At 46.8% G+C, this 25,251-nt stretch overlaps 1 protein-coding gene and 1 pseudogene across 2 annotated transcripts; both read left to right on the top strand.

Moving 5' to 3' along the window:
- The first annotated feature begins 942 nt into the window (after window positions 1–942).
- On the top strand, window positions 943–13,217 carry CFAP97D2 (CFAP97 domain containing 2). 2 transcript variants are annotated; one of them, XM_070471340.1, is made up of 5 exons: window positions 943–1,066; window positions 3,058–3,138; window positions 4,066–4,184; window positions 4,517–4,649; window positions 7,689–10,300. In XM_070471340.1, exons 1-5 carry the CDS (start codon window positions 977–979, stop codon window positions 7,815–7,817), a joined length of 552 nt encoding a protein of 183 aa, XP_070327441.1. In that variant the 5' UTR covers window positions 943–976; the 3' UTR covers window positions 7,818–10,300. The 2 variants fall into 2 exon arrangements, with proteins under 2 accessions (XP_070327441.1, XP_070327440.1); XM_070471339.1 differs by lacking the exons at window positions 4,066–4,184; window positions 7,689–10,300 and adding an exon at window positions 12,717–13,217.
- Window positions 9,737–10,380, top strand: LOC110137653 (large ribosomal subunit protein eL22 pseudogene; annotated as a pseudogene).
- Window positions 13,218–25,251: the final 12,034 nt, after the last annotated feature.

Here is a 25,251-nt window from a genome sequence, read left to right as displayed (position 1 = left end):
AATAGAGGACGAGAAGATGGAAGGAGTTAGTTGGGGGAGAATCATTTCAGTTCAGTTCAGTCGCTCAGTCATGTCCGACTTTTTGTGACTCCATGAACCGCAGAACGCCGGGCCTCCCTGTCCATCACCAACTCCCAGAGTCCACCCAAACCCATGTCCATCGAGTCGGTGATATCATCCAACCATCTCATCCTCTGTCGTCCCCTTCTCCTCCTGCCCTCAATCTTTCCCAGCATCAGGGTCTTTTCAAGTGAGTCAGCTCTTTGCATCAGGTGGCCAAAGTATTGGAGTTTCAGCTTCAACATCAGTCCTTCCAATGAACACCCAGGACTGATCTCCTTTAGGTTGGATCTCCTTGTAGTCCAAGGGACTCTCAAGGGTCTTCTCCAACACCACAGTTCAAAAGCATCAATTCTTCAGCACTCAGCTTTCTTCACAGTCCAACTCTCACATCCATACATGACCACTGGAAAAACCATAGCCTTGACTAGACAGACCTTTGTTGGCAAAGTAATGTCTCTACTTTTTAATATGTTGTCTAGGTTGGTCATAACTTTCCTTCCAAGGAGTTAAACGTTTTTTAATTTCATGGCTGCAATCACCATCTGCAGTGATTTTGGAGCCCAGAAAAATAAAGTCAGCCACTGTTTCCACTGTTTCCCCATCTATTTCCCATGAGGTAATGGGACCAGATGCCGTGATCTTAGTTTTCTAAGATCTTGAAGATTTTTGAGAAGAGAATGTCTTCACCTTATTCCTGAACATGGGGTGCTGAGGTGCGCTCCTCCGAGTGGCATCACTGAGAGGATACCCCCTGCAAGGGAGGGACATTCAGTTCCTTCTGCCAAGTGCAGAGGCCACTCTCTGGTCTCTTCTCTTCCTGGAGCTTGGGTGCCATGGAGACTGTCATGTGACCCAGCAAACACAGTTGTCCAGGGCTGCACCGGAGAGGCCTCCACTCTCTGTCCTCTCCGAGATGCTTGGAGTCCCTCGGCTGACCCTTTCCCATGGCAGGGGGTACCTGCAGGGCACGTGGGAGAAAGCCTACCAGGATCACAGGAGAAAGGTAGGGGCAAATGTGCAGAGCAGCACATCGAAGCCACAGATTCCCTGAAAGCCAAAGGCGAATTTTCTTTTTGGAGATGGAATAGGTGAAATGGCATATCCTTAAAAGGCTGGTCATGCCATACAATGAAAATTGCATTAAATAGACTATGGCTTCCAAGTGCCATGTTTTAGGACTATCCTTTCTCAATCATGGCATATTTCCCCTATCGAAACGACAAACTCCAGTGGGGACTAGGAATGGACTTTCGTTTCTGTTAAGAGATACACTATTATTTCCACATATCTGATGCAAATGTGGGTCTCATTTGAGGAGGCGGCCCTGTGGTCCCGAGAGGCCGGGCAGTCTTCTGCCCTCGAGGCCTCTCAGAACCATCCAGGTGCAGGGCGCTGGCTGACCATCAAAGCTGAGAAACAAAGAAGCGGCTGTGTGGGAATCGGGGTGCCATGGGGTGATCTAAAGGAGTGAACCTAAGGTTCCTGCTCCTCCCGGGGTGCCACCCGCCTGGGTGCAAGGTTTGCACACTGCCTCCTCACCTGGCCTTGCACCTGCATCCCTGCGGGAGCCCCTAGGAGCCTCTAGGCTTCGCTCCAGTTCACCTCCCTTCCTGCGACCCCCGGTTCTGGAGCCCCCCCTGCTCTCTGAGAACAAGGACTGCACGCAGCCTCCCCGTCCCCGTCCTCCCCTCCCCAGTCTGGGGGGTGGCCAGTCTGGTTGCTCAAGCATGTTGGAGGGTGGGAAGGACTCACCCCGGTATCCCTGTGGTTCTTCTTCTGTACTCGAGTGGGGTCAGCTCTTTAGAGGAGCTCCTCACTGCTTGGGCTGAGAACCCCTGAGGGTAGGAAGGGACTCGGTGCAGCTTTAGGATGACTGGAACCCCTCCCCCAGCCCACAGCACCCCCAGAGTGAGGCCCCTCCCCATGTCTGGGCAGGGCCTCGTCTCAGAACCTCAACACCCATTCATGCTAAGAAAATTACCTTATTAAAACAGAAATTGCTGCTGATATTTCCTTAACAAAACCCCATAGCACCTCCACCCTCCTCTGACCCCACCCTAACAGACTCACACTGCGGCAAGAGGGCCGGAGTCTGGCTCACTTCTGCCTGTTCCCACAGCCCTGGGTGATGGGGCAGCACAGACTGTCCAGTCTCATCCACCATGTCCTCCTCCACACGCAGTGAAGAGGACCTCTCTCTTGCCTGTCCTTCTGGGGTCCCCTTACTTCAGGGCACAAGTGCTGCTTCCCGAGCCTGTTTTCCAAGACCCCTGGCCGGCTCTTGGCTCTCTGAGAAGACGCCTGCTCCGTCACCACACGGCTCCACGGGTTCGCATCCCAGATGCCTAGAGCTCGGGTCCTCACACTGGAAAGACGCAGTCGTGGAGCTGCCACTTCCAGATGATCAGATCAGAGGTCTCAGCAGCTGGGGATATGTGAGCAAGTGGCTAGAATACGGGGGTTCCTTCTTATTGCAAGTGTGATACTTACGGCCCTCGTGCATTTCGTCCATCACATTTTAAAATACAAATTCTTCCCTTGTTTGTACAATTTCTGATAGGAAACTCTGCATGGATCATTTTGCACTTAATCAATGGCTAAGACGCTAATGCTGAAAATACTGCTGGAAGTTCAGAAACTAGAGTCCGGTGGACTCGGGGATGTAATTCACTGTCTCAAAGCCAGGCAGTGCAGAGTGGAGATGTCAGCGGGCAGCTCCATTTAATATCTCATCCCACACACACTTGATTCTCTGCTTGAAAATGACCATGTCGAGCCATGTCTGAGGGCTGCCTGTTCCCCTCCAGGGGATGCTCAGGTTCCGAATCAAGTCCAGAGCCTCTTTCAGAACTTTCTGCCCAGACCAACTTGGTATCTCCGACGCTGTAACAACCTGCACGTGTTCCCAGGGCCCACAGACCAGAAGCTGCCCAGTGAAAACTCAGGGTAATTGACTGGTGAGGGTGTGTGGGTCACACTGCCTGCTCTGCGCAGGTGCAGGAGGCCCGGCCGGTGGTGGACAGCCGCGCCCCGCCAACCCTCAGTCACCTCTGCCTGAAACTCGGCAAACTCAAGGTAAGTTTCAGTTCTATTCCAGTTACTGTTACAGCCAACACAACACAAAAAATATCAGCTTAAAAACCCAGGAAAATGAAAAAAACAGGCTCATAGGGAAGAAGCAAGTCATGTATCAAAAATAAAATGCCTCTCAGTTCAGTTCAGTCGCTCAGTCGTGTCCAACTCTTTGAGACCCCATGAATCGCATCCCGCCAGCTAAGCCTGTCTCACCCAGAATGGACCTGGGACAGCTGAGCCAGGGATCTTCCTCTGATCTCCCTGCTGACCGGGCAGGGATCCGGAAGTGGGGAGGGGGCAGAGGGGATCCACCGCAGCAATTTATTCAGCACAGATCTAGAGTAATTAATTAGCATTGTTCCTTTAAACCAGACCCTTCCGTGGCCACCTCGAAATTTTTATTTCTTGGAGTTGAAGCCATCTGGTGAGAGTCAGCATCGCACACCTCCCAGAGCAAAATGCTGCGAGCTTTCCAGGCCCCCAGTGTCAGCCTAACCAGGCAAAACAGAGGAGCAAATAGGCAGATCCGTCGGTTCAAAACCCTAAATAAAGTAGGAGGGTTTTCGTTTCCTCTGGCCTCAAACCTTCTTTTCTTCTGAGCAGTATAAAATCTCCCTCTTAAAATATAAAGTGATTTCCTTTGTATTTCACTGACACAGCTCAGAGGTTTTGAGGAATGACCTAATTTCGCAAAGAATCGGTTCTCCCTCCCTGTTACTTCCACTCCAAGTCTGTGAAATTTGGCCCCGCCCTCGGGTATCCCAGTTAGGACACAGGAGCCCGCCTGCTGCCCAGGGAGCGGCCGCAGCAGCGCAGGCAGGTGCGAGGGGGCCCTGAGGCCCAGGGGCAGGGCTGCAGGCCCCCTGGACAGGGCTGTGCGCGGGGCGGCCCTGGCACGGCCCTGGTATGGCCGGTGTGTCTAAGCAGCTGGAGGAGGGCCGGCTGTCCGCCATCGACAGGGATAACCGTCTGCTGCTGGAGAAGGTGTCCTGCATCATGAGGACTGGGGGGTGGACCCTCAGTGGTGTCACCTGTGCACACAGGAGGTAAGGGGGCCCCATCCGTGGGTGGGACCACACTGGGCGAGCCAGGCGCCTCCGCCCCCTGCAGAAAGAGAGCCAGCACCTCCAAAGTCAGGCCAGTTCCCACCCTCAGCGACACCTGGACATGAGCAGCAGCTCTCACGGTTGTAGGCCCCTGTCCACACTGGCCCTCCCAAGCCTGTTCACTTCATTGTGAACAAGAGGGGACACTCCTGCTCAGGAAACCTTCCTGCCCAGAAGGCACCCAGCTCCTTCTCTTGAAATGAGGATAAGAGTTGATGCCACCATAGGCTTCAACTCTCTCCATGTTTCAACATCTATGCTGTTTTTTGGAGTCTAAACAGGGAGAAAAGAGAGCAGGAGCTTTGCAGCCTGAGAGAGAAAAACCCGTTCTGCAGAAGGTCACAAACTCAGCGCAGGATCCGTTCGCCACACACCCTGTGGGAGGCAGACCCACCGCCGGAGGAGGTACCTCGCTTTTCTATTCCTTCCAACCCAGAGCTGTCTGAATTTTCCATTCCTTTCATCAGATTCATCACAGGTATGGACACACAGACTCTTTGCTACTTTAGGGCATTTTACTCTATTGTCAGCAAATGTGCCGAATGGTCGTACCTTAATAATGGAAGACATAGAACAATGACTCAACTGAGGAATTCGCCCAATGTTTCCTCACTTAGAAATTATGTGCATGTCAGTTGCTCACTCATGTCTGACTCTTTGCAACCCTATGGACCGTAGCCTGCCAGGCTCCTCTGTCCATGGAATTCTCCAGGCAAGAATACTGGAATGGGTTGTTGAATACTGGAGTGGGTTGCCTTCTCCAAGGGATCTTCCCGACCCAGGGATTGAACGTGGGTCTCCCACATTGCAGGAAGATTCTTTACCATCTGAGCCACCAAAGAAACCTCCTTGAAAAATTGTAAGGAGATAAAAATGAGCTCAGTTGATCAATTATAGGTTGTAGGAGAAAGATTTGATGAAAAGCCTCCCTCAGTGGGAAGTTTTGTGACAATCCTGAAATAGCGGTCCCATGCTGCACCCAGAGAGGCGAAGGAAACTAATCTGAACATGTTTGCCAGATACTTTGAACCGTAAGCTCTCCCTTTTCATCTCATCCTTGTTGCTGGCAAAACCATAATTCTGAATGAAAAAAATTATTTTAATTTTGTCCTTAATTATCCTGTTTATGAATGTCCCAATGAATCCGATTAAAGGGCTGTAAAACCTCCACTTGCCTCATTTGTATGCATGGCTCTGGTATTTCGGGGACTTGCTTTCCCTTGAAATGCAGCCCATCAAGGGGAACAATGCTAGATGTCAAAGTTTAAGGAAACACTCGGTGCCCAATCCCCTCTTCCCCCGACCCTGCAGCCTGACGCAGACCCCCGAGGGGGCCCGGCTCTGTTGGGTGGTTTACCGAGCCTGCAGGCGTGTGAGCGGACCTGGCTCTGCTAATGCCTCTCTCCTCACTTGGGGGAGTGTTGAGAAGGCCCCACCTTCCTGCCTGCTTGCCTTGGACGCTTCTTGCAGAGTCCGGAGGCACCGGAAGAACACATACATTTCACAAAGATACGTAACTTACAAGTAATTACTAATAAGAGGCACACCTGCTCGGCCTGGTTCCAGAACACCACAACAAAGTGAAGGTCACAGGAAAGGGAGTCAGGAGTGTTCTGGCTTCCCAGCACGTGTGAAAGCTGTGTTTACACTATAATGTCATCTATTAAGTGTGCAGTAGCATCGTATCTTTAAAAAGTACATTCCTTATTAAAAAACAATACTCTACTGCTAGAAAATGCCAGCCATCATCTGAGCCTTCAGTGAGTCATAGTAATGACATAGCAGATCACTTAAAAATGTAATAACAATGAAAAACTTTAAAATATTGTGATAATTACCAAAATGTGACACAAATACACAAGGTGAGCAAATGCTGTGGGAAAAATGATGTCAGTGGACTTACTGGACATAGGGTTGCCCCAAACCTTCCATTTGTATAAAAAGGCAGTGTCTGTGGAGTGCAGTAAAACAAGGTGCTAAAGCATTCAGAAAATCTAGCTTGCAATTTATATTGAAAACATGAACTGTTCGTTACAAATCTTTATTTTTAATTGTAAAACTAATACTTGTTTACTGTAAAAAATAAAGTATAAACCAGTACCGAGTGGGTGCGTAAGGGGGGGGCTCTCGGTCTGAACTGTCCAGAAGTGACCACTGCCAACATCTTGCTTGTGGACTCTGCCTTTGCTCCTCTGTAGAGCTGCCTGTTTAAGCAAAAATGGCACCACATCCTACATAGTTTTCTATCAGTTGCTCATTTCATTCAACAACATATCATGAAGGCAGTTTCATGTCAGTATAAAAAGATCTTCTCCATTCCTTTTTAGCAGTTACAAAGTATTTTTGCACGGATGTGCCCTAATTTATTTAATCAGCCCCCTAACTATAGAAATTTAGGTTGTTTCCAGTTTTTCACTATTCCACGTGAAACTATGATAATCATCCTAGCCCGTGTTATTTCTGCAACGTACATTCCTAGAGGTGAAATCATTCAATCTGAAGGTGCACACTCACTTTTCCGGTGCTAGCAAACTGCCCTTGAGAAGCGCCCAGCAGTGTGCGTGTCTCCCTGTGATAGCTGCACCCTCACACTCTGGCTTCCGGATTTCTTCTGCAGAGTAACTGTCTGCGCCTACCTTTGGTCAACTTCCTACTGCTGTGTCTCCTTTAGTTTTTAACCTGCATTATCAATATTTACTTTTTCTATTATCAGTGTCACAAATATTTTCCCATTATTGTTTATCATTTCACCTAGTTTATTTCTAGGTCATCAAATCTGTGACTCTTTTACCTCATGGCATCTTGTTCTTCTACTGTATGTAGAAAGGGCTCTCTCAAGCTAAGATTGGAAAAATATTCTATGTTATCCTTAATTTTTCATAGTTTTCCTGATTCACTTTAAATCTTTAATTAATATAGACTTTAATCAATGTGGAATTTTTGTTCATAGTGTGAGAAAAATTTCCCCCAAATTTATTGCTTAAAAAATCCCAGCGTGTCATATCAGAAGCTTTTCATGCTTGACACAGACTACTTTCCAGAGGGTTACACAGAGCCTGTGTAGCGGGGTTACAGGCTCACACCCCAGGGCATGAAAGGCTCCCGGGTCCTCCCAGATGGAGAAGGGGTCACCCTGCATGCCTTTCACATGGGTCTTGGGCCTTTTTCATTGGGATGTCATGTATTTACTCCTCTGGTTTACATGACTAATTTTTTTTTTTGGACATCATTTAATTTGTAATGTTTCTGTGTCATTTTATTTCAGATTTGTATCTTCCAAGTGGAACACTATAATTTTGTTTTATCATCTAGTCCAAGTGGCTTTCCCCCCAGTTTTAACCATTTATATTTATTGACTTAAGTATCGTATCGTGTTTGCTCTCATTTCTGGTTTTTTGTTTGTTTATGTTTCCTTACTTTTTCCCCATTTGTCATTTTGTTTAGCAAATGTCAAGAAAATGCTTGGATCCTGTGCTTCAGATTCATTCTTCATTTATTTACTTTGACTCCCTTGAAACCCTCCTTTTACAAAACAGGAAACAGATAAAGGCCACGAGCAATGGGAGATGTTAAAGCCAAACCAAGAAAGGGAAAACAGAAGCCCCTCGCAGCAGGGCTTCCTGCACTTTATTTGAAGTGTCACCAGCTGCGCTGAGTGTTTAAGTGTGGGGCCAAGGAGCTGCCAGGACGGGACAGGAACCAAAGCGGGGAAACGCTCCCAGTTTTGACAAAGACCAGACCCCAGGGAGCCGGCGGGCAGGCGTCCCAGTGCTGGGCTCCCGGCGAGGTCATCGCTGCTCTGTGCTTCCCTTTGTGAAAAGACAACCGTGGAAAGCACGAGGAAGCAACTGCCAGCTCACTGCCTCTGGTCCCAAGTCAGAACTGTGACCTGAGTGTCACAATCCAGACCCAAAGGCAGCTCCCTCCCAGCGGCTCTCAGGCCCAGCGTGGAGTTTCCAGCCTCAGCTTCTGTGCAGGACGAGGGTGGGGACAGACGCAGGACAGAGGGACAGACGGCCTGCTGTAGATCTCCCCTGCCGAGGGTCCCCTTCCCTGCCTCGAACCAGCAGGACTTTTCCTTGACAAGCCCCTGCTCTCTATCCTTGGAAACACAGGGACTTGGTCAGTATCCGGGTGGGAGGAGGGGTTGCAACAAAAACCAGGCCATTTGAAACCTGCAAGTTTACGGAGGAGAGGACTCTGTTACAGGACCAGAGGGCTGGAAGACGGTCCAAAGAAGGCCCAGTGGCTACCCTTGACCAGCTGGCTGAAGACTGATATCCCTACCCAACGTCCGGTCAGCTGAGCCTGGGGCCTTTGCTGGTCAGGCACAGACAGGATATGCTGTAGTTTACGTTTAAAATTCCAGAAAATATGCTCATTGACTTGGCAGAAAAAAACAGCCCTTCCTCTGGAGCCCTGATTCCTTCGCCAGAGCAGCATCTCCTCAATCTTTCTGTAGTTTTTGCTAGTTTAGATATTAACTTGCAAAGTATCTCAAATATTTTGAAGGAAAGGTTTCAACCTTTCGTCTTCCTTACGCTTTCAAATCATCTTCACTTATCCCTAACTCCAAACTGAGAAATTACTGAACTGATTTGATAACTTTTTATTGAGGGAGGATAAGATTTCTAAAAGATCAACCGATAAAACCCACTAGGCACCCTGGATTTGCTGGAGCCTACAGTTCCTAGAAGTGTGTATTATTCTAATCTAGTGCCCCAGCCCCAAATGACCCCCACACGTGAGAAGGAAACAAAAACAGGACAAACACCAGTGATCTTGCAGCCAGTCCAGAGGACCTGGTGGAGACGCAGAGGGCATGAGGCTGACCCCGAGCTCACTCGGCCCCCGTGAGCTTCCATCGCCCCTTTGTGAAGAGAACCCTCTCCAGAACTCATGTCAGGGTCAAATGTTTGCAAAAACGACTACCACCATTTCTGGCATTTACTTGGCAAGCATGAAACCATGAAATATTATTTTATTCCTTCTTTACTGTATGCATTTGCCACACAGGATAAAAACACTAACCAAAAAAAGCGCTAACTTGAAAGGTGTTCATGGCCCCCCCCCCCAACGTTCATAGCAGCACTGTTTACAACAGCCAAAATATGGAAGCAGCCCAAGTGCCCATCAACCGAAGAGTGGATAAAGAAATCACAAGATATATAGTTATGCATATAGACATTATTCAGTCACCAAAGGAATGAAATCTTGTATTTGAGAAAACATGAATGGACCTCTTGGGCATTATGCTGAGAAAAATAAGTCAGTCTGAAAAAAACAAACTCTGTACAATCTCTCTTTTATGTAAAATATAGTAATAATAACAAGCTCATAGATCAGAGAACAGATTGGTGGTTGCCAGAGGTTGGGGTGGGTGGTGGGAGCTACGGGTCAAGAGGGTCCAAAAGCTTAACAAAGTAGGGCAGAGCCTTTGACATTATGCACACCCCAAATTCTGTTTATCTAAAATCCTTAATTAAGAGCACATGGAGAGAGGCTTCTTTGGCAGTTCAAGGGTAAAGAATCTGCCTGCCAGTGCAGGAGACAGAGGTTTGATTCCTGGCCCAGGAAGATCCCACTTGCCCTGAAGCCACAACTACTGAGGCTGTGCTCCGCCAGAGAGGCCACCGCAGTGAGCAGCCCATGTGCCTGAGAGCGGCCCCTGCTCGCTGCAGCTGGAGAAAAAGCCCACACAGCGATGAAGACCCAGTGCAGCCGTAAATATGCAAAAATTTCACCCTTTCTGCCTCTGCTGCCACCAAGGCGCCGGTGAAAAAGCTTGTGACAAAAAAAGAAGCCGGTCCTGCAGTGCGCTCCAGACCAGGCCCATCCTGCAGAAGATGCCAGTCACGGATGCCACCAAAACTGAGCCATTTCTTCAGGAGAGGATCAAGGTGAATGGAAACGGCTGCAATCTGGGCAGCGGTGTCACAACAGTCAGAAAGAAGCCAAAGCAAGATCACTGTAACTTCTGGGGTCCTTTTCCAAAAGATATTTGAAATATCTTACAAAAAGTATCTGAAAAATATAATCTATGTGATTACGCATAGTTGCTAACAGCAAAGAAGCTCATAAACTGCATTACTTCCAGATTAATCAAGATAAAGAAGAGGAGGAAAATGAGAATTAAAACTCAATCTAGAATATTTGTATAAGTTCTTAAATAAAATTTATCAACCCCCAAAAAAATTTTTTAAAAGAACACATGATGGGCAAGTGGTACTTTAAGATATTTCCCCACTTCAAGGACTTTATAATCTTGGGGTGTGTGTGTGTGTGTGCTGGAAATAAATGAATGATGAAACATTATGGGATGCTCTTGTTAATATTATTTCAATTCTTACATGAGAATATTGAACTAGGAACAGGGTGACATTTTTACATAGCTGACTGAATTTAATTATGAAATATTCTTGTATTATCATTCAATGTGTTATATGAGAGCCTACTACTTACCAAGCATTCAGCATCCAACAGGGATTTATTTTTTTAGGCTTATAATTAAAGGTGAAAGAGAACACAATAGGTTCTATTTAAAGGTTTTAGCCATTTAAGACAATGGGAAAAAATTCAGCATGGCTTTTTAAAAATTTATTTTTAATTGAAGGATTTTTACAATAGTGTGTTGGTTTCTCCCATACATCAACATGGATAAGTCATAGGTCTACATACGTCCCCTCCCTCTTGAGCTTCCCTCCCACCTTCCACCCCATCCCCCTCTGCTTATTTTAAGCCACAGGATTCCATCAACGTGTTGACTGAGGTGGCTCTTCTGCCTGCCAATAAGTTTCAGGAATATCTTCTGATCATGCGGGCTATCCCTTGAGGGGTTGTGTGCCTGATTACTCCTTAACTATATCATGCAAATAAAAACTGTAAGAATTCAACTCCTAGTATTTCACATGAGACTTTGCTTTGCACTGTGTAGTCCCCCTGACACACGCAGTGTGCAAGGTCAGGGTAAGCAGACACGCTCCAGGGCAGGACATGACAGAGAGCCTTCATTCTCTCCTCTTCCGGGTCCTAATGCGTCCACAGCAGAGAAAGCAGCCCTGGTCTACCCTTTCCCTGAGAGACCTGGACGACTAGGTCCCATTGCCGCAGTCTCTATCCAAGGGCAGTTCCCAGCACAGACTTTCAGGGAGGGATGAGGGAAATAATAGGAAAAAGAAAACTTCTGGGATGTGGCTGACTTCCTAAAGGCCCAGCATCTTCCAACACCAAAAAGCCAGAAGGTTCAAAGTGCAATCGTGGAAGTACCAATCTAGTATAAAAGTACTTTGACCCATTTTAGAAAGATTTTTAACAATACAATTGACATAGCAAAAGATCATCTGATTATTTAGATATTTCTCCAAAGAATATGGACAAATGGCTAAGAAACCCATGAAAAGATGGTCAATACTATTAGGGGAATGCAAGTCAAAACCACAATGAGAACTCACTCCACACCCACTGGGAGACTAAAATCAAAACACAGAAGACGAGAGTTGAGGCGGGCTGTGGTAATGGGACGCGAACTTGTGCAGCCAACCTGGGAAACGGTCTGGCCTCTAAAGCTAAGTACATACTTACCAAAGCACCTAATAATTCCACTCTGTGGTGCATACCCAAGAGAATTAAGGACACATGTCCACACAAAAAGTTGTACAAGAACGTTCCATCAACTGATGAACAAATGAACAGAATAGGATACGACCGTACTACAGAATATTATGCAGCCACGAAAAGGAACAAGGGACTTCCCCGGTGGCTCAGACAATGAAGAATTTGCCTGCAATGCAGGAGACCTGGGAGTAAAGTTCTATACACACTGCTTTGCAGATAAACATTGAGACATTCTGCTTGGTGAAAGAGGCCCGATACAAATGGCCACATAGTGCATGATTCCATTTCTATGAAATGCCCAGAATAGCCAGTCCGCAGAGACATGAAGTAGGCTAGTGGGTGCCAAGGGCTGGGGAGCAGAACTGGGAGCCATAGCTGCTTGTGGCCTTCTGGGTGGGAATGATGAAAGTTCCCTAAGCTTGGGTTTGGGGACAACTGCACAATGTAGAATATACCAAAACCACTGAAAATACACCTTGAAACGCTGAGTTTTATGTTATACAATTATGTCTCAATAACGCTGCTATTGTTTTAAAGAGGGCCAGGAGGATCCCCTGGAGGAAGGCATGGCAACCGACTCCAATATTCTTTTCTTGCCTGGAGAATCCCCATGGACAGAAGAGCCTGGCTGGCTGCAGTCCATATAGTCACACAGAGTCAGACATGACTGAAGCGACTTAGCATGCACACAAGGCTGTTATTTTTTAAGGTTATATAATTAATTCTAAATAAAGTAGAACTGTCAACGAATTTAAATACTTCATTCCCCACGTGTTCTAGAAAACTGATATTTTACCATCTTTACCTAAGAAAAGTGTTTGTTTCCAACATGTATTTTTGATCCCATGGGAACTGAAGCTGAAGTTCAGCAAGGCCACCGCCTGGACCCAAAAGATGAAGTAGAGGGGAGGACTCAGAACACAGAGGAGGAGAAGATGCGTCAGAAGCAGTGGTGGACAGACGGCAAGGCTGTCACGGCCTCCTGGGGCAGCCCCCTGTCCTCAGGGACGCGGCTTCCCACCCCGGCCAGGCCTCCTCACCTTATCACGCACGGACAGCTACACGCGTGTGAGTCAGCATCCAAACTGCGTGTGTTCACAGGATGTCTGAGCAGATGATGCAGCAAAACTATTTTCTGTGCTTCTAGGGCTGATAGCTGAAAACAAATTATGCAGAGTAATACTGGGAGCTAAAGCCTTTTGAATTGGATTTTTCTCTCTAGTTAGGAACACATACTCTGTTACCATATTTTGTGTTGCTGTGGATTTGTTTATAATTCTCAGATATAGTTGTATAATTTGCCTTAAAAGTCTGTGATTATTACTTTAACAAATATCTAAATAAATCAGATTAAAACTCCTCAATGGGACAAAATTACACCCTGATTCCAAGATACAGAACCTAAGAAGTAAGAGGAATCAGTAGGTCTTGCTTAGGGACCAGAGCATGTGTGTACGTGCCAGGCCCTGAGACAGGCCTGGGGCTCCAGAGGAGAAGATGGACGTGGTCCCACTTCACAGAGCTGGACCCTTGCGCGCATCATGGTGTGCAATGCTTGGCTGTATCTAGCTCACACTGCAGGTTTGAGTTGAATTCTCCGCTGAAATAAAAGAGGAGAACCAGGAGCTCACATCACCCCTTCCTGCACAAACCCTTGAAGATCCATGGTCCGTCTCCTCTCAGGTTTCCATGTCCACGTGGAATCACCCAGGTTCTTCCCTGCTCCCAGCACGCAGGCCCTTCAATGACGGTGTTTAAAATCATAGGCCTGGAGTCAGACAGACCTGGATGTGAGTTTTGACCCTTCAGAGGATTCTCTGAGTGACTGTGAGAAGATTACTCAGCCTCTCTGAACCCCCATTGGCAGAGAGAGCTGGTTCTAGAACCTGGCTCAAGGCTGAATTTGGCCTTCATTATGTTAGGGGGAAACCTCAGAACCACTGTAAGCTGTCCACACACCTTCCCTGTCCAGAAGCCTCAAACTGGGCATAGTACTGTGTCAAGAATCTTGAGCTCGATGCCAAATTGCTAGAAAAAGCCCTCCAGTAGCGATTGAATTGGAGAAGGCAATGGCATCCCACTCCAGTACTCTTGCCTGGAAAACCCCATGGATGGAGGAGCCTGGTAGGCTGCGGTCCATGGGGTCGCTAAGAGTCAGACAGGACTGAGCGACTTCACTTTCACTTTTCACTTTCACGCATTGGAGAAGGAAATGGCAGCCCACTGCAGTGTTTTTACCTGGAGAATCCCAGGGGCGGGGGAGTCTGGTAGGCTGCCGTCTATGGGGTTGCACAGAGTTGGACACGACTGAAGCGACTTAGCAGCAGCAGCGATCGAATGCTTGGTTTATGAGCCCTCATACCTGTGCCTCCTTTATAACTGTGGCTACTTAGGGTCGACTTAGGGCAGGACGTCCTTCCCAACCACAGCCAGTGTTCTTCTTGCCTTTGTCCCCGCCCCAGTGACCACTTACCCCCAGAGGTGAGTTTTAGTAGCTGGTCTCTGCAGCTTCACCCTGAAAAGTCCCAATGCAGTGAACTTACTCAATATGTTTCTGATGTTTGCGGCTCCTTAGTGCTCAACTCCAAAATTCAAAAGAAGCTTGGTTGCACACAGGGGGAAAAAGATTTGTTATACATGATAAAGTTGTCCGAAAATGTCTTATTTCTAGCAAACAAAACAAAAAACAAAAACCTTGTTATCTGGAGCTTTTGAAACAATTACTCAACTACCTGTATTCACTAATGTACTGTGTGCTCAGCTGTGTCCGGCTCTTTGCAACCCCATGGACAGTCGCCCACCAGGCTCCTCTGTCCATGGAACTCCCCAGGCAAGAATACCGAGTGGGTTGCCATGCCCTCCTCCAGGGGATCTTCCCGACCCAGGGATCCACCCAGTGTCTCCTGCATTAACCCGGGAGCAAGTTGGGGAAACCACAAAACAAACTGACCCTCAAAACAATAGCCGAAACCGACAAGGCCTCCGTGATCCTCACGGTCCGGCCTCCCGAGGCCCTTCGCCTGACCTGGCCCGGTCCGGTTCAAGGCGTCCGCAGAACTGGCAGGCCGGCAGCCTCTGCAGGGCCTGGAGGAGCGGCGGAGGCGCTCCCTCTGGTGTTGGCCCCTGGGACCGCAGCCTAGCTCAGAGGCTGCCGTGCGGGTGGGACCACAGAGCCCTCAGCTGCCCGGACAGGAGGCTTCTGTCCCTTCCTGCCATTTGATGAGAAAGGTCAGACGCCCACAACTCCAGCTCGCCTAATTAGCACTCTTTCTCTCAGGTTGTTTGCAATATCTTCATCAAATTGTAAATTGTAGCAAAGTAATCAATTGTTCTCAACAAATATGTACTAAGTCACCCAAAATACTCAGGCCTGATCAAGAAGAATGAGTGAATCCAATCACCCCAGGTGCTTCCCTGGTGGCTCAGGGAAGAATCTGCCTGCAATTCAAGAGACCTGGGTTTGATCCCTGGGTCAGGAAGATCCCCTGGAGAAGGAAATGGCTACTCATGCCAGTATTCTTGCTAGGGAATCCCATGCACACAGGAGTCTGGCTGGCTACAGTCCGTGGGGTCACAAGAGTCGGAAACGACCGAGCAGCTAAACCACCACCATGACCACCTGCTCAGTTCTTCAGCATGGTTCTATGGGCTGTTTTATAACAAGTCTCCAAGTCATGAAATCCAGTTCAGGAACATAACAGATTCCCCCAGAATTTTAACAGAGTCGTGTGTGGAAGCAGCAGAGGTAAGACCTGCGCTTCAAGGATCTGTGTCCGCCAGGGCAGTAACCTGTGGGGCTGTGGCTGGGGGATGAGCCAGGGACACAAGCGCTGGTTTCCAAGAGGGTGTTTGCTGCAGCCCTTGGAACCTGTCTAGTGAACACAGCGGGGCACAGAGAAGGCTCTGGGAGACAGGTCTTATGTTTGCATAAGGTTAGTCCCAAATTTGTAGAACTGTCATTGCAAAATGACAACACAATGTCTGAAAATCACCGTCTTCTTGAGAATCACCTGTATCCTTTCAACTTTAGCCAATTAGAGTCTTTTATTGTTGTTGCTCTGTCACCCAGTCATGTCCAACTCTTTGCGACTCCATGGACAGCAACATGCCTGGCTTCCCTGTCCTTCACCAACTCCCAGAGCTTGCTCAAACTCATGTCCGTTGAGTCAATGATGCCATCCAACCATCTCATCCTCTGTTGTCCCCTTCTCCTCCCACCTTCAATCTTTCCCAGCATCAGGGTCTTTCCCAATGAGTCAGTTCTTTGCATCAGGTGGCCAAGATATCGGAGCTTCAGCTTCAGCATCCGTCCTTCCAATGAATATTCAGGACTGATTTCCTTTAGGATGGATTGGTTGGATCTCCTTGCTGCCCCAGGGGACTCTCAAGAGTCTTCTCCAACACCACAGTTCAAAAGCATCAAAAGCACAGTTCTTCAGCACTCAACTTTCTTTATAGTCCACCTCTCACATCTATACATGATTGCTGGAAAAACCATAGCTTTGACTAGGCAGAACTTTGTTGGCGAAGTAATGTCTCTGCTTTTTAATATGCTGTCTAGGTTGGTCATAGCTTTTCTTCCAAGGAGCAAACATCTTTTCACTTTATGGCTGCAGTCACCATCTGCAGTGATTGTGGAGTCCAAGAAAATAAAGTCTGTCACTGTTTCCATTCTTTCCCCATCTATTTGCCATGAAGTGATGGGACCCGATGCCATGATCTTAGTTTTCTGAATGGTGGGCTTTAAGCCAGCCTTTTCACTCTCCTCTTTCACTTTCATCAAGAGGCTCTTTAGTTCCTCTTTGCTTTCTGCCATAAGGGTGGAGTTATCTGCATATCTGAGGTTATTGATGTTTCTCCTGGCAATCTTGATCCCAACTTGTGCTTCATCCAGCCTGGTATTTTGCATGATGTACTCTTCATAGAAGTTAAATAAATAGGGTGACAATATACAGCCTTGATGTACTCCTCTCCCAAATTGGAACCAGTCCAGCGCTTCTTAAATGACTCTCCTGCCATGGCCTGGTCACAGCAGTCCTCACTCCAGTGAGCAGGATGGCTCTCTCTTTGTTTCTGAGTAATTTAATTTCTTAAGAAACCCCTTGGGATGGTTAATATTCTGGTCAGACTGAAAATCCGTGCCTTGTTTTCCTGACTGTGTTTCATGGACTATTTTAGGAGGGACTCATCAGAGAGACAGTAAAACAGAGACTTGCATGTGTGCAATTTCACAAAACTTAGTAGTGCATAAGAATATCAGTGAGCAGCTGTTCCCTAGTATCTTGCTGACTTCAGACAAGTTCACATGCCAGGAAAGTCCTGGACTAGGGGTTTAGAACCCCTTGGATGAAGTTGTATTTTTGTCTAATGTAATTCATGACTTGATTGATGGTATCAGGGTCCTATTCTCTTTCCATGTGTGGTTCTTCATTGTCCCACTTCGAAGGCAGTGGAAGTGAGTCCTTCAGAAAAAGTAGGCAGTTTGAGGGACCACCCCTCAGATACCTGAGCTGTTGCCTCTGACTGGAGCTTTTATGTCGAAGGTGTGAGGGGCGAGTTGGGGGACAGTCATGCGCACCTAGCTGTGGTAAAGTTGCTGCTGCTGGAAGTGACATGACCACTGGCTGTGGTTTCCCTTCACACCCCTGGTTAGACCCTGAGGACGAGGCCGTGGTCCCAAGGTCTGTGGAGACATGACAGGCAGGGAAAGCAAATCCAAGTCCAGACGAAGCTGCTACCCCAGAAAGAAAAGAGCGCTGCTCTCTCCAAGGTAGGAGCCCAGGGCAGTCAGCCTGGCCTGCAGTAGCTGGCTGGGCCTTGGTACCAAGGACCCTTACAGGCACAGGGCTGGCCACCTGGCTACTGAACAATGGCTCCCTCATCTGAGGTGAGGGAGGCCATGCCACCTGCTCGAGGCCACCATGGCCAAGGAAGGAAGGGGAGGGAGAGGGAGGAGGAGGAGAAGGGGGAGGGGAGAGGAGGGGGATGGTGCTGGCTGACTGGGGAGTTTGCCCCTTGGCCAGGCTGAGACTGGCCTGGAGCTGGTGGGTAAACATAGTTCTGAGGGAGCTGTGTTAAAAGTGTCAGTCGCCCGTGGGAGCTCAGACCCCTGATCTGAGAGGAGGTGCCCTGAGTCAGTCGCCCCGTGGGAGCTCAGACCCCTGATCTGAGAGGGGGTGCCCTGAGTCAGTCGCCCCGTGGGAGCTCAGACCCCTGATCTGAGAGGGGGTGCCCTGAGTCAGTCGCCCCGTGGGAGCTCAGACCCCTGATCTGAGAGGGGGTGCCCTGAGTCAGTCGCCCCGTGGGAGCTCAGACCCCTGATCTGAGAGGGGGTGCCCTGAGTCAGTCGCCCCGTGGGAGCTCAGACCCTGGTCTGAGAGGAGGTGACCCTGAGTCAGCCGCCCCGTGAGAGCTCAGACCCTGGTCTGAGAGGGGGTGCCCTGAGTCAGTCGCCCCGTGGGAGCTCAGACCCCTGATCTGAGAGGGGGTGCCCTGAGTCAGTCGCCCCATGGGAGCTCAGACCCCTGATCTGAGAGGGGGTGACCTGAGTCAGTCGCCCTGTGGCAGCTCAGACCCCTGATCTGAGAGGAGGTGACCCTGCCACAGCCCAGGAGGCGGTGAGGTGCGTGACTGTACACAGGCATGCATGTGTGCTCAGGCATGTGACCCCAGGGACTGCACCCTGCCAGGCTCCTCTGTCCATGGAATTTTCTAGGCAAGACTACTGGAGTGGGTTGCCATTTCCTCCTCCAGGGAAGCTTCCTGACCCAGGGATCAAACCCATGTCTCCTGCATTGGCAGGCGAATTCTTTACCACTGAGCCACCAGAGGAGGGTGCTTTGAAAGTTGAGAAATCTCATTTGGATGTTGGTTATCGCTTCAGGATTCTTGTGACTTTGAAATTAAACTTTCTCAAGGTTTAGATTCATAACGTAGTCAAACACCACTGCGATTATCTTGGTCATGTGCAATGGAGACGGTTCTGGAGCTGCCATCAAGACCAAGAAAGAGTGAACTGGAAAAAAGTGATAGATAGTGCTTTCAAGATTATGTGTTCACTTTATTAAATCCTTTTGCAGTGAAACTTTTAATGCCTGAAGACGTTTGGAGAATCTGGCCTCATGGAATGAAATAAAAGATGTGTAATCTTCAAACTACTGCACAATTGTCCTCATCTCACACACTAGCAAAGTAATGCTCAAAATTCTCCAAGCTAGGTTTCAACACGACATGAAGCAAGAACTTCCAGATGTTCAAGTTGGATTTAGAACAGGCAGAGGAACCAGAGATCAAATTGCTAACATCCGTTGGATCATAGAAAAAGCAAGAGAATCCCAGGAAAACATCTACTTCTGCTTCATTGACTATGCGAAAGCCTTTGATTATGTAAACCACACCAAACTGTGGAAAATTCTTCAAGAGATGGAAATACCAGACCACCTGATCTGCCTCCTGATAAATCTGTATACAGGTCAGAAGCAACAGTTAGAACTGGACGTGGGACAATGCACTGGTTCCATATTGGGAAAGGAGTACATCAAGGCTGTATAGTCACCCTGCTTATTTAACTTATTTACAGACTACATCATGAGAAACGCCAAGCTGGATGAAGCACAAGTTGGGATCAAGATTGCCAGGAGAAACATCAATAACCTCAGATATGCAGATAACTCCACCCTTATGGCAGAAAGCAAAGAGGAACTAAAGAGCCTCTTGATGAAAGTGAAAGAGGAGAGTGAAAAAGCTGGCTTAAAGCCCAACATTCAGAAAACTAAGATCATGGATCAGGTCCCATCACTTCATGGCAAATAGATGGGGAAAGAATGGAAACAGTGACAGACTTTATTTTCTTGGACTCCACAATCACTGCAGATGGTGACTGCAGCCATAAAATGAAAAGACGTTTGCTCCTTGGAAGAAAAGCTATGACCAACCTAGACAGCATATTAAAAAGCAGAGACATTACTTCGCGAACAAAGTTCTGCCTAGTCAAAGCTATGGTTTTTCCAGCAATCATGTATAGATGTGAGAGGTGGACTATAAAGAAAGTTGAGTGCTGAAGAACTGTGCTTTTGATGCTTTTGAACTGTGGTGTTGGAGAAGACTCTTGAGAGTCCCCTGGGGCAGCAAGGAGATCCAACCAATCCATCCTAAAGGAAATCAGTCCTGAATATTCATTGGAAGGACGGATGCTGAAGCTGAAGCTCCGATATCTTGGCCACCTGATGCAAAGAACTGACTCATTGGGAAAGACCCTGATGCTGGGAAAGATTGAAGGTGGTAGGAGAAGGGGACAAAAGAGGATGAGATGGTTGGATGGCATCACCAACTCGATGGACTTGAGTTTGAGCAAGCTGTGGGAGTTGGTGAAGGACAGGGAAGACTGGCATGCTGCAATCCATGGGGTCTCAAAGAGTCAGACACAACTGAGTGACTGATCTGAACTGAATCTTTGAACACATCTAGGAAATGTCAGAATGATTCAGTTACTGAGGTCTTTAATCCAAACTGAATTCACTCTTTTATTTTGTCATTCTAAAAATGTGTTTGAAGGAAGGAAAATTTTAGATTATATTTATGATTTTACTAAATATTCTTCTCAAATGTATGACTTTAACACTAATATATGTTAATTTAGAAATGTCTGACTGTAAACATGAAATAGGGTATGGCAAGTCACCTGACCAGCCCGGGCTCAGCAGAGAAGGTCCGGGCCAGTGCGAGGCTCCAGGAGCCGTCCGGCCCGCCGGTTAGCTACGCCGTGCAGCTGAGCTGGTCAGAGGGAAGCTAGCGCTGTCTTGGTGCAGAGACCCCAAGCGGAGTAGAGCAAACCCTCTGGCCTTGAGATGGGCTCAGAAACGGCTGCTTTTCACCTTGCTGGTTTGTGTCTCTCAGGCCTCTTAGCAAGACTTCCACTACAACTATTGCCTCTAGTAATAAATGGCATTAATAACGTAATCTAATGTGAGGCAATGTATCTTGATATTCATGTTAATATAATTATGCTCCTTTCAGAAGACATTGCAAATGTCCTAATCTGTCCTCCCATGGAGAGTTTAAAGATCTTTCTACCCATTGTTCAGTTAGTTTTCTTTCCTACCCAAATGGTCACATATCATAAGCACTTCTGTATCCCTTGCTTCTTCCCCCTTAATATATCTTGGAGGTTGTTCCATATCACACATAGAACTGCTTGTTCCTGTAAATAGCTGCATGGTATTTCACTATGTGAGAATGCTGTGACTTTTTAAATCCATTTCCAACTTGATGGATTGTTAAACTGTCCCTAACTTTTTGCTTTTACAGACAATATTGTGATGACTCTCCCCAGGCAACAGGTCACTCTGCACACATGCAAAATGCGTCTCTAGAAGATGTTTCCCAGAATTGGAAGCTTTAGGGCTGAGTATGTACATTCTTAGTTTCGGAAGACATGCCAGCTTGTTCCCAATAGAGCATGCATCAACATCACTCACAAAAACAGTGTATGAAGAGGTCTGTTTCCCCTACTTTTGCCAACAAAGTGTCACCAAACCTTTGGATCTTTGCTAATGTATGAAAAGTGATATCCCACTATTTTAGTTTTCTTATTATGAGTGGAGTTTTCTTTCATATGTTTAGAATCCACTTGCATTTCTTATCCTATGAACTGCATTTTCATGTCATTTACCCATTTTTCCCCCATCTTGAGCCATTGGTCCCTTTATAGATGTATGAAAGGAAATTAGCATCTTATGGTAGATTTAAAATTTCTCCCTAGCTTGTCTTTTGACTTCGTGTGCTGTTTGTCTACAATTTTTTTTAGTATGGTAATGGGAATGCATTGCCTTTATTTTAAAAGTTGAACTTCTTTATGGGGAAGAAAGGTTCAGCTTACATCACCTCCATTCCAATGGCTTACATGTCACTTGATTTCTGACTTTGTTAGCACCAACCATTCCCTATTAGTCCCTCTACTCCTTCCTGAGTCTTGCGTCTTTGCGCTTTGCACTTGTATATTTACTCATCTGTCTCCCTCTACTAGAGGGAGCTTTTACACGTGCAGAGATTGCTCTCAAGCAAGCACAGGACTTTCTCATCTTTGCACAGCTAACTGCTGGCACAAGGTTATGCACAGTATCGGAAGTGTATTTGTCAAATAGTTTCTTTTTGCATTCAAATTGTCAAAGATGAGCTTTTAAAGGCAATTTTATTGAAATATCTTTCACATACCATAAAGTTGAAAGTGTAGAGGTTGTGGCTTTCAGTTTATTCACGGAGCTATATAGCAACCACTACAATCCTTTTTTTTTTTTTTTTTTTTTGCTTTGGCTCCATCCCTTCATTCTTTCTGGAGTTATTTCTCCAGTGATCTCCAGTAGCATATTGGGCACCCACTGACCTGGGGAGTTTCTCTTCCAGTAGCCTATCATTTTGCCTTCTCATACTGTTCATCGGGTTCTCAAGGCAAGAATACTGAAGTGGTTTGCCATTTCCTTCTCCAGTGGACCACATTCTGTCAGACCTCTCCACCATGACCCGGCCATCTTGGGTGGTCCCATACGGTGTGGCTTAGTTTCACTGTGTTAGACATGACTGTGGTCCTGTGATCAGATTGGCTAGTTTTCTGTGATTATGGTTTTAGCGTGTCTGCCCTCTGATGCCCTCTTGCAACACCTACCGTCTTACTTGGGTTTCTCTTACCTTGGACGTGGGGCATCTCTTCACAGCTGCTCCAGCAAAGTGCAGCTGCTGCTCCTTACCTTGACGGAGGGGTATCTTCTCACGACAGCCTCTCCTGACCTTGCACGTGGAGTAGCTCCTCTAGGCCCTCCTGCACCTGTGCAGCAGCCGCTCCTTGGAGGAGCAAGGTCCGATGCTATAAAGAGCAATATTGCATAGGAGCCTGGAATGTTAGGTCCATGAATCTAGGCAAATTGGAAGTGGTCAAACAGGAGATGGGAAGGGTCAATGTCGACATTCTAGGAATCAGCGAACTAAAATGGACTGGAATGGGTGAATTTAACTCAGATGACCATTACATCTACTACTGTGGGCAGGAATCCCTTAGAAGAAATGGAGTAGCCATCACAGTCAACAAAAGAGTCCGAAATGCAGTACTTGGATGCAATCTCAAAAATGACAGAATGATCTCTGTTTGTTTCCAAGGCAAACCATTCAATATCACGGTAATCCAAGCCTATGCCCCAACCAATAACGCTGAAGAAGCTGAAGTTGAACGGTTCTATGAAGACCTACAAGACCTTTTAGAACTAACACCCAAAAAAGATGACCTTTTCATTATAGGGGACTGGAATGCAAAAGTAGGAAGTCAAGAAACACCTGGAGTAACAGGCAAATTTGGCCTTGGAGTACGGAATGAAGCAGGGCAAAGGCTAATAGAGTTCTGCCAAGAGAACACACTGGTCATAGCAAACACCCTCTTCCAACAACACAAAAGAAAACTCTACACATGGACATCACCAGATGGCCAACACCGAAATCTGATTGTATTTTTTGCAGCCAAAGATGGAGAAGCTCTATACAGTCAGCAAAAACAAGACTGGGAGCTGACTGTGGCTCAGATTATGAACTCCTTATTGCCAAATTCAGACTTAACTGAAGAGAGTAGGGATAACCACTAGACCATTCAGGTATGACCTAAATCAAATCCCTTATGAATATACAGTGGAAGTGAGAAATAGATTTAAGGGACTAGATCTGATAGACAGAGAGCCTGATAAACTATGGATGGAGGTTCGTGACATTGTCTAGGAGACAGGGATCAAGACCATCCCCATGGAAAAGAAATGCAAAAAGGCAAAATGGTTGTCTGAGGAGGGCTTACAAATAGCTGTGAAAAGAAGAGAAGCAAAAAGCAAAGGAGGAAAGGAAAGATATTCCCATTTGAATGCAGAGTTCCAAAGAATAGCCAGGAGAGATAAGAAAGACTTCCTCAGCAATCAATGCAAAGAAATAGAGGAAAACAACAGAATGGGAAAGACTAGAGATCTCTTCAAGAAAATTAGAGATACCAAGGGAACATTTCATGCAAAAATGGGCTCAATAAAGGACAGAAATAGCATGGACCTAACAGAAGCAGAAGATATTAAGAAGAGGTGGCAAGAATACACAGAAGAACTGTACAAAAAAGATCTTCATGACCCAGATAATCACAATGGTGTGATTACTCATCTAGAGCCAGACATCCTGGAATGTGAAGTCAAGTGGGCCTTAGAAAGCATCACTATGAACAAAGCTAGTGGATATGATGGAATTCCAGTTGAGCTATTTCAAATCCTGAAAGATGATGCTGTGAAAGTGCTGCACTCAATATGCCAGCAAATTTGGAGAACTCAGCAGTGGCCACAGGACTGGAAAAGGTCCGTTTTCATTCCAATCCCTAAGAAAGGCAATCCCAAAGAATGCTCAAACTACCGCACAATTACACTCATCTCACACTCTAGTAAAGTAATGCTCAAAATTCTCCAAGTCAGGCTTCAGCAATACGTGAACTGAGAACTTCCAGATGTTCAAACTGGTTTTAGAAAAGGCAGAGGAACCAGAGATGAAATTGCCAATATCTGCTGGATCATCGAAAAAGCAAGAGAGTTCCAGAAAAACATCTATTTCTGCTTTATTGACTACACCAAAGCCTTCGACTGTGTGGATCACAGCAAACTGTGGAAAATTCTGAAGGAGATGTGAGTACCAGACCACCTGACCTGCCTCTTGAGAAACCTGTATGCAGGTCAGGAAGCAACAGTTAGAACTGGACGTGGACCAACAGACTGGTTCCAAATAGGAAAAGGAGTACGTCAAGGCTGTATATTGTCACCCTGCTTATTTAACTTATATGAAGAGTACATCATGAGAAATGCTGGGCTGGAAGAAGCACAGGCTTGAATCAAGATTGCCAGGAGAAATAGCAATAACCTCAGATATGCAGATGACACCACCCTTATGGCAGGAAGTGAAGAGGAATTAAAAAGCCTCTTGATGAAAGTGAAAAAGGAGAGTGAAAAGGCTCACTTAAAGCTCAACATTCAGAAAACTAAGATCATGGCATCTGGTCCCGTCACCTCACGGGAAATAGATGGGGAGACAGTGGAAATCGTGTCAGACTTTATTTTTTTGGCCTCCAAAATCACTGCAGATGGTGACTGCAGCCATGAAATTAAAAGACGCTTACTCCTTGGAAGGAAAGTTATGACCAACCTAGATAGCACATTAAAAAGCAGAGACATTACTTTGTCAACAAAGGTCCGTCTGGTCAAGGCTATGGTTTTTCCAGTGGTCATGTATGGATGTGAGAGTTGGACTGTGAAGAAAGCTGAGCACCGAAAAAGTGATGCTTTTGAACTGTGGTGTTGGAGAAGACTCTTGAGAGTCCCTTGGACTGCAAGGAGATCCA

Source organism: Odocoileus virginianus, chromosome 8 (assembly GCF_023699985.2).
Source record: "Odocoileus virginianus isolate 20LAN1187 ecotype Illinois chromosome 8, Ovbor_1.2, whole genome shotgun sequence".
Lineage (NCBI taxonomy): Eukaryota > Metazoa > Chordata > Mammalia > Artiodactyla > Cervidae > Odocoileus > Odocoileus virginianus.
Note: the sequence above shows the minus strand (reverse complement) of the source record. Positions and strands in the feature narration are given on the sequence as shown.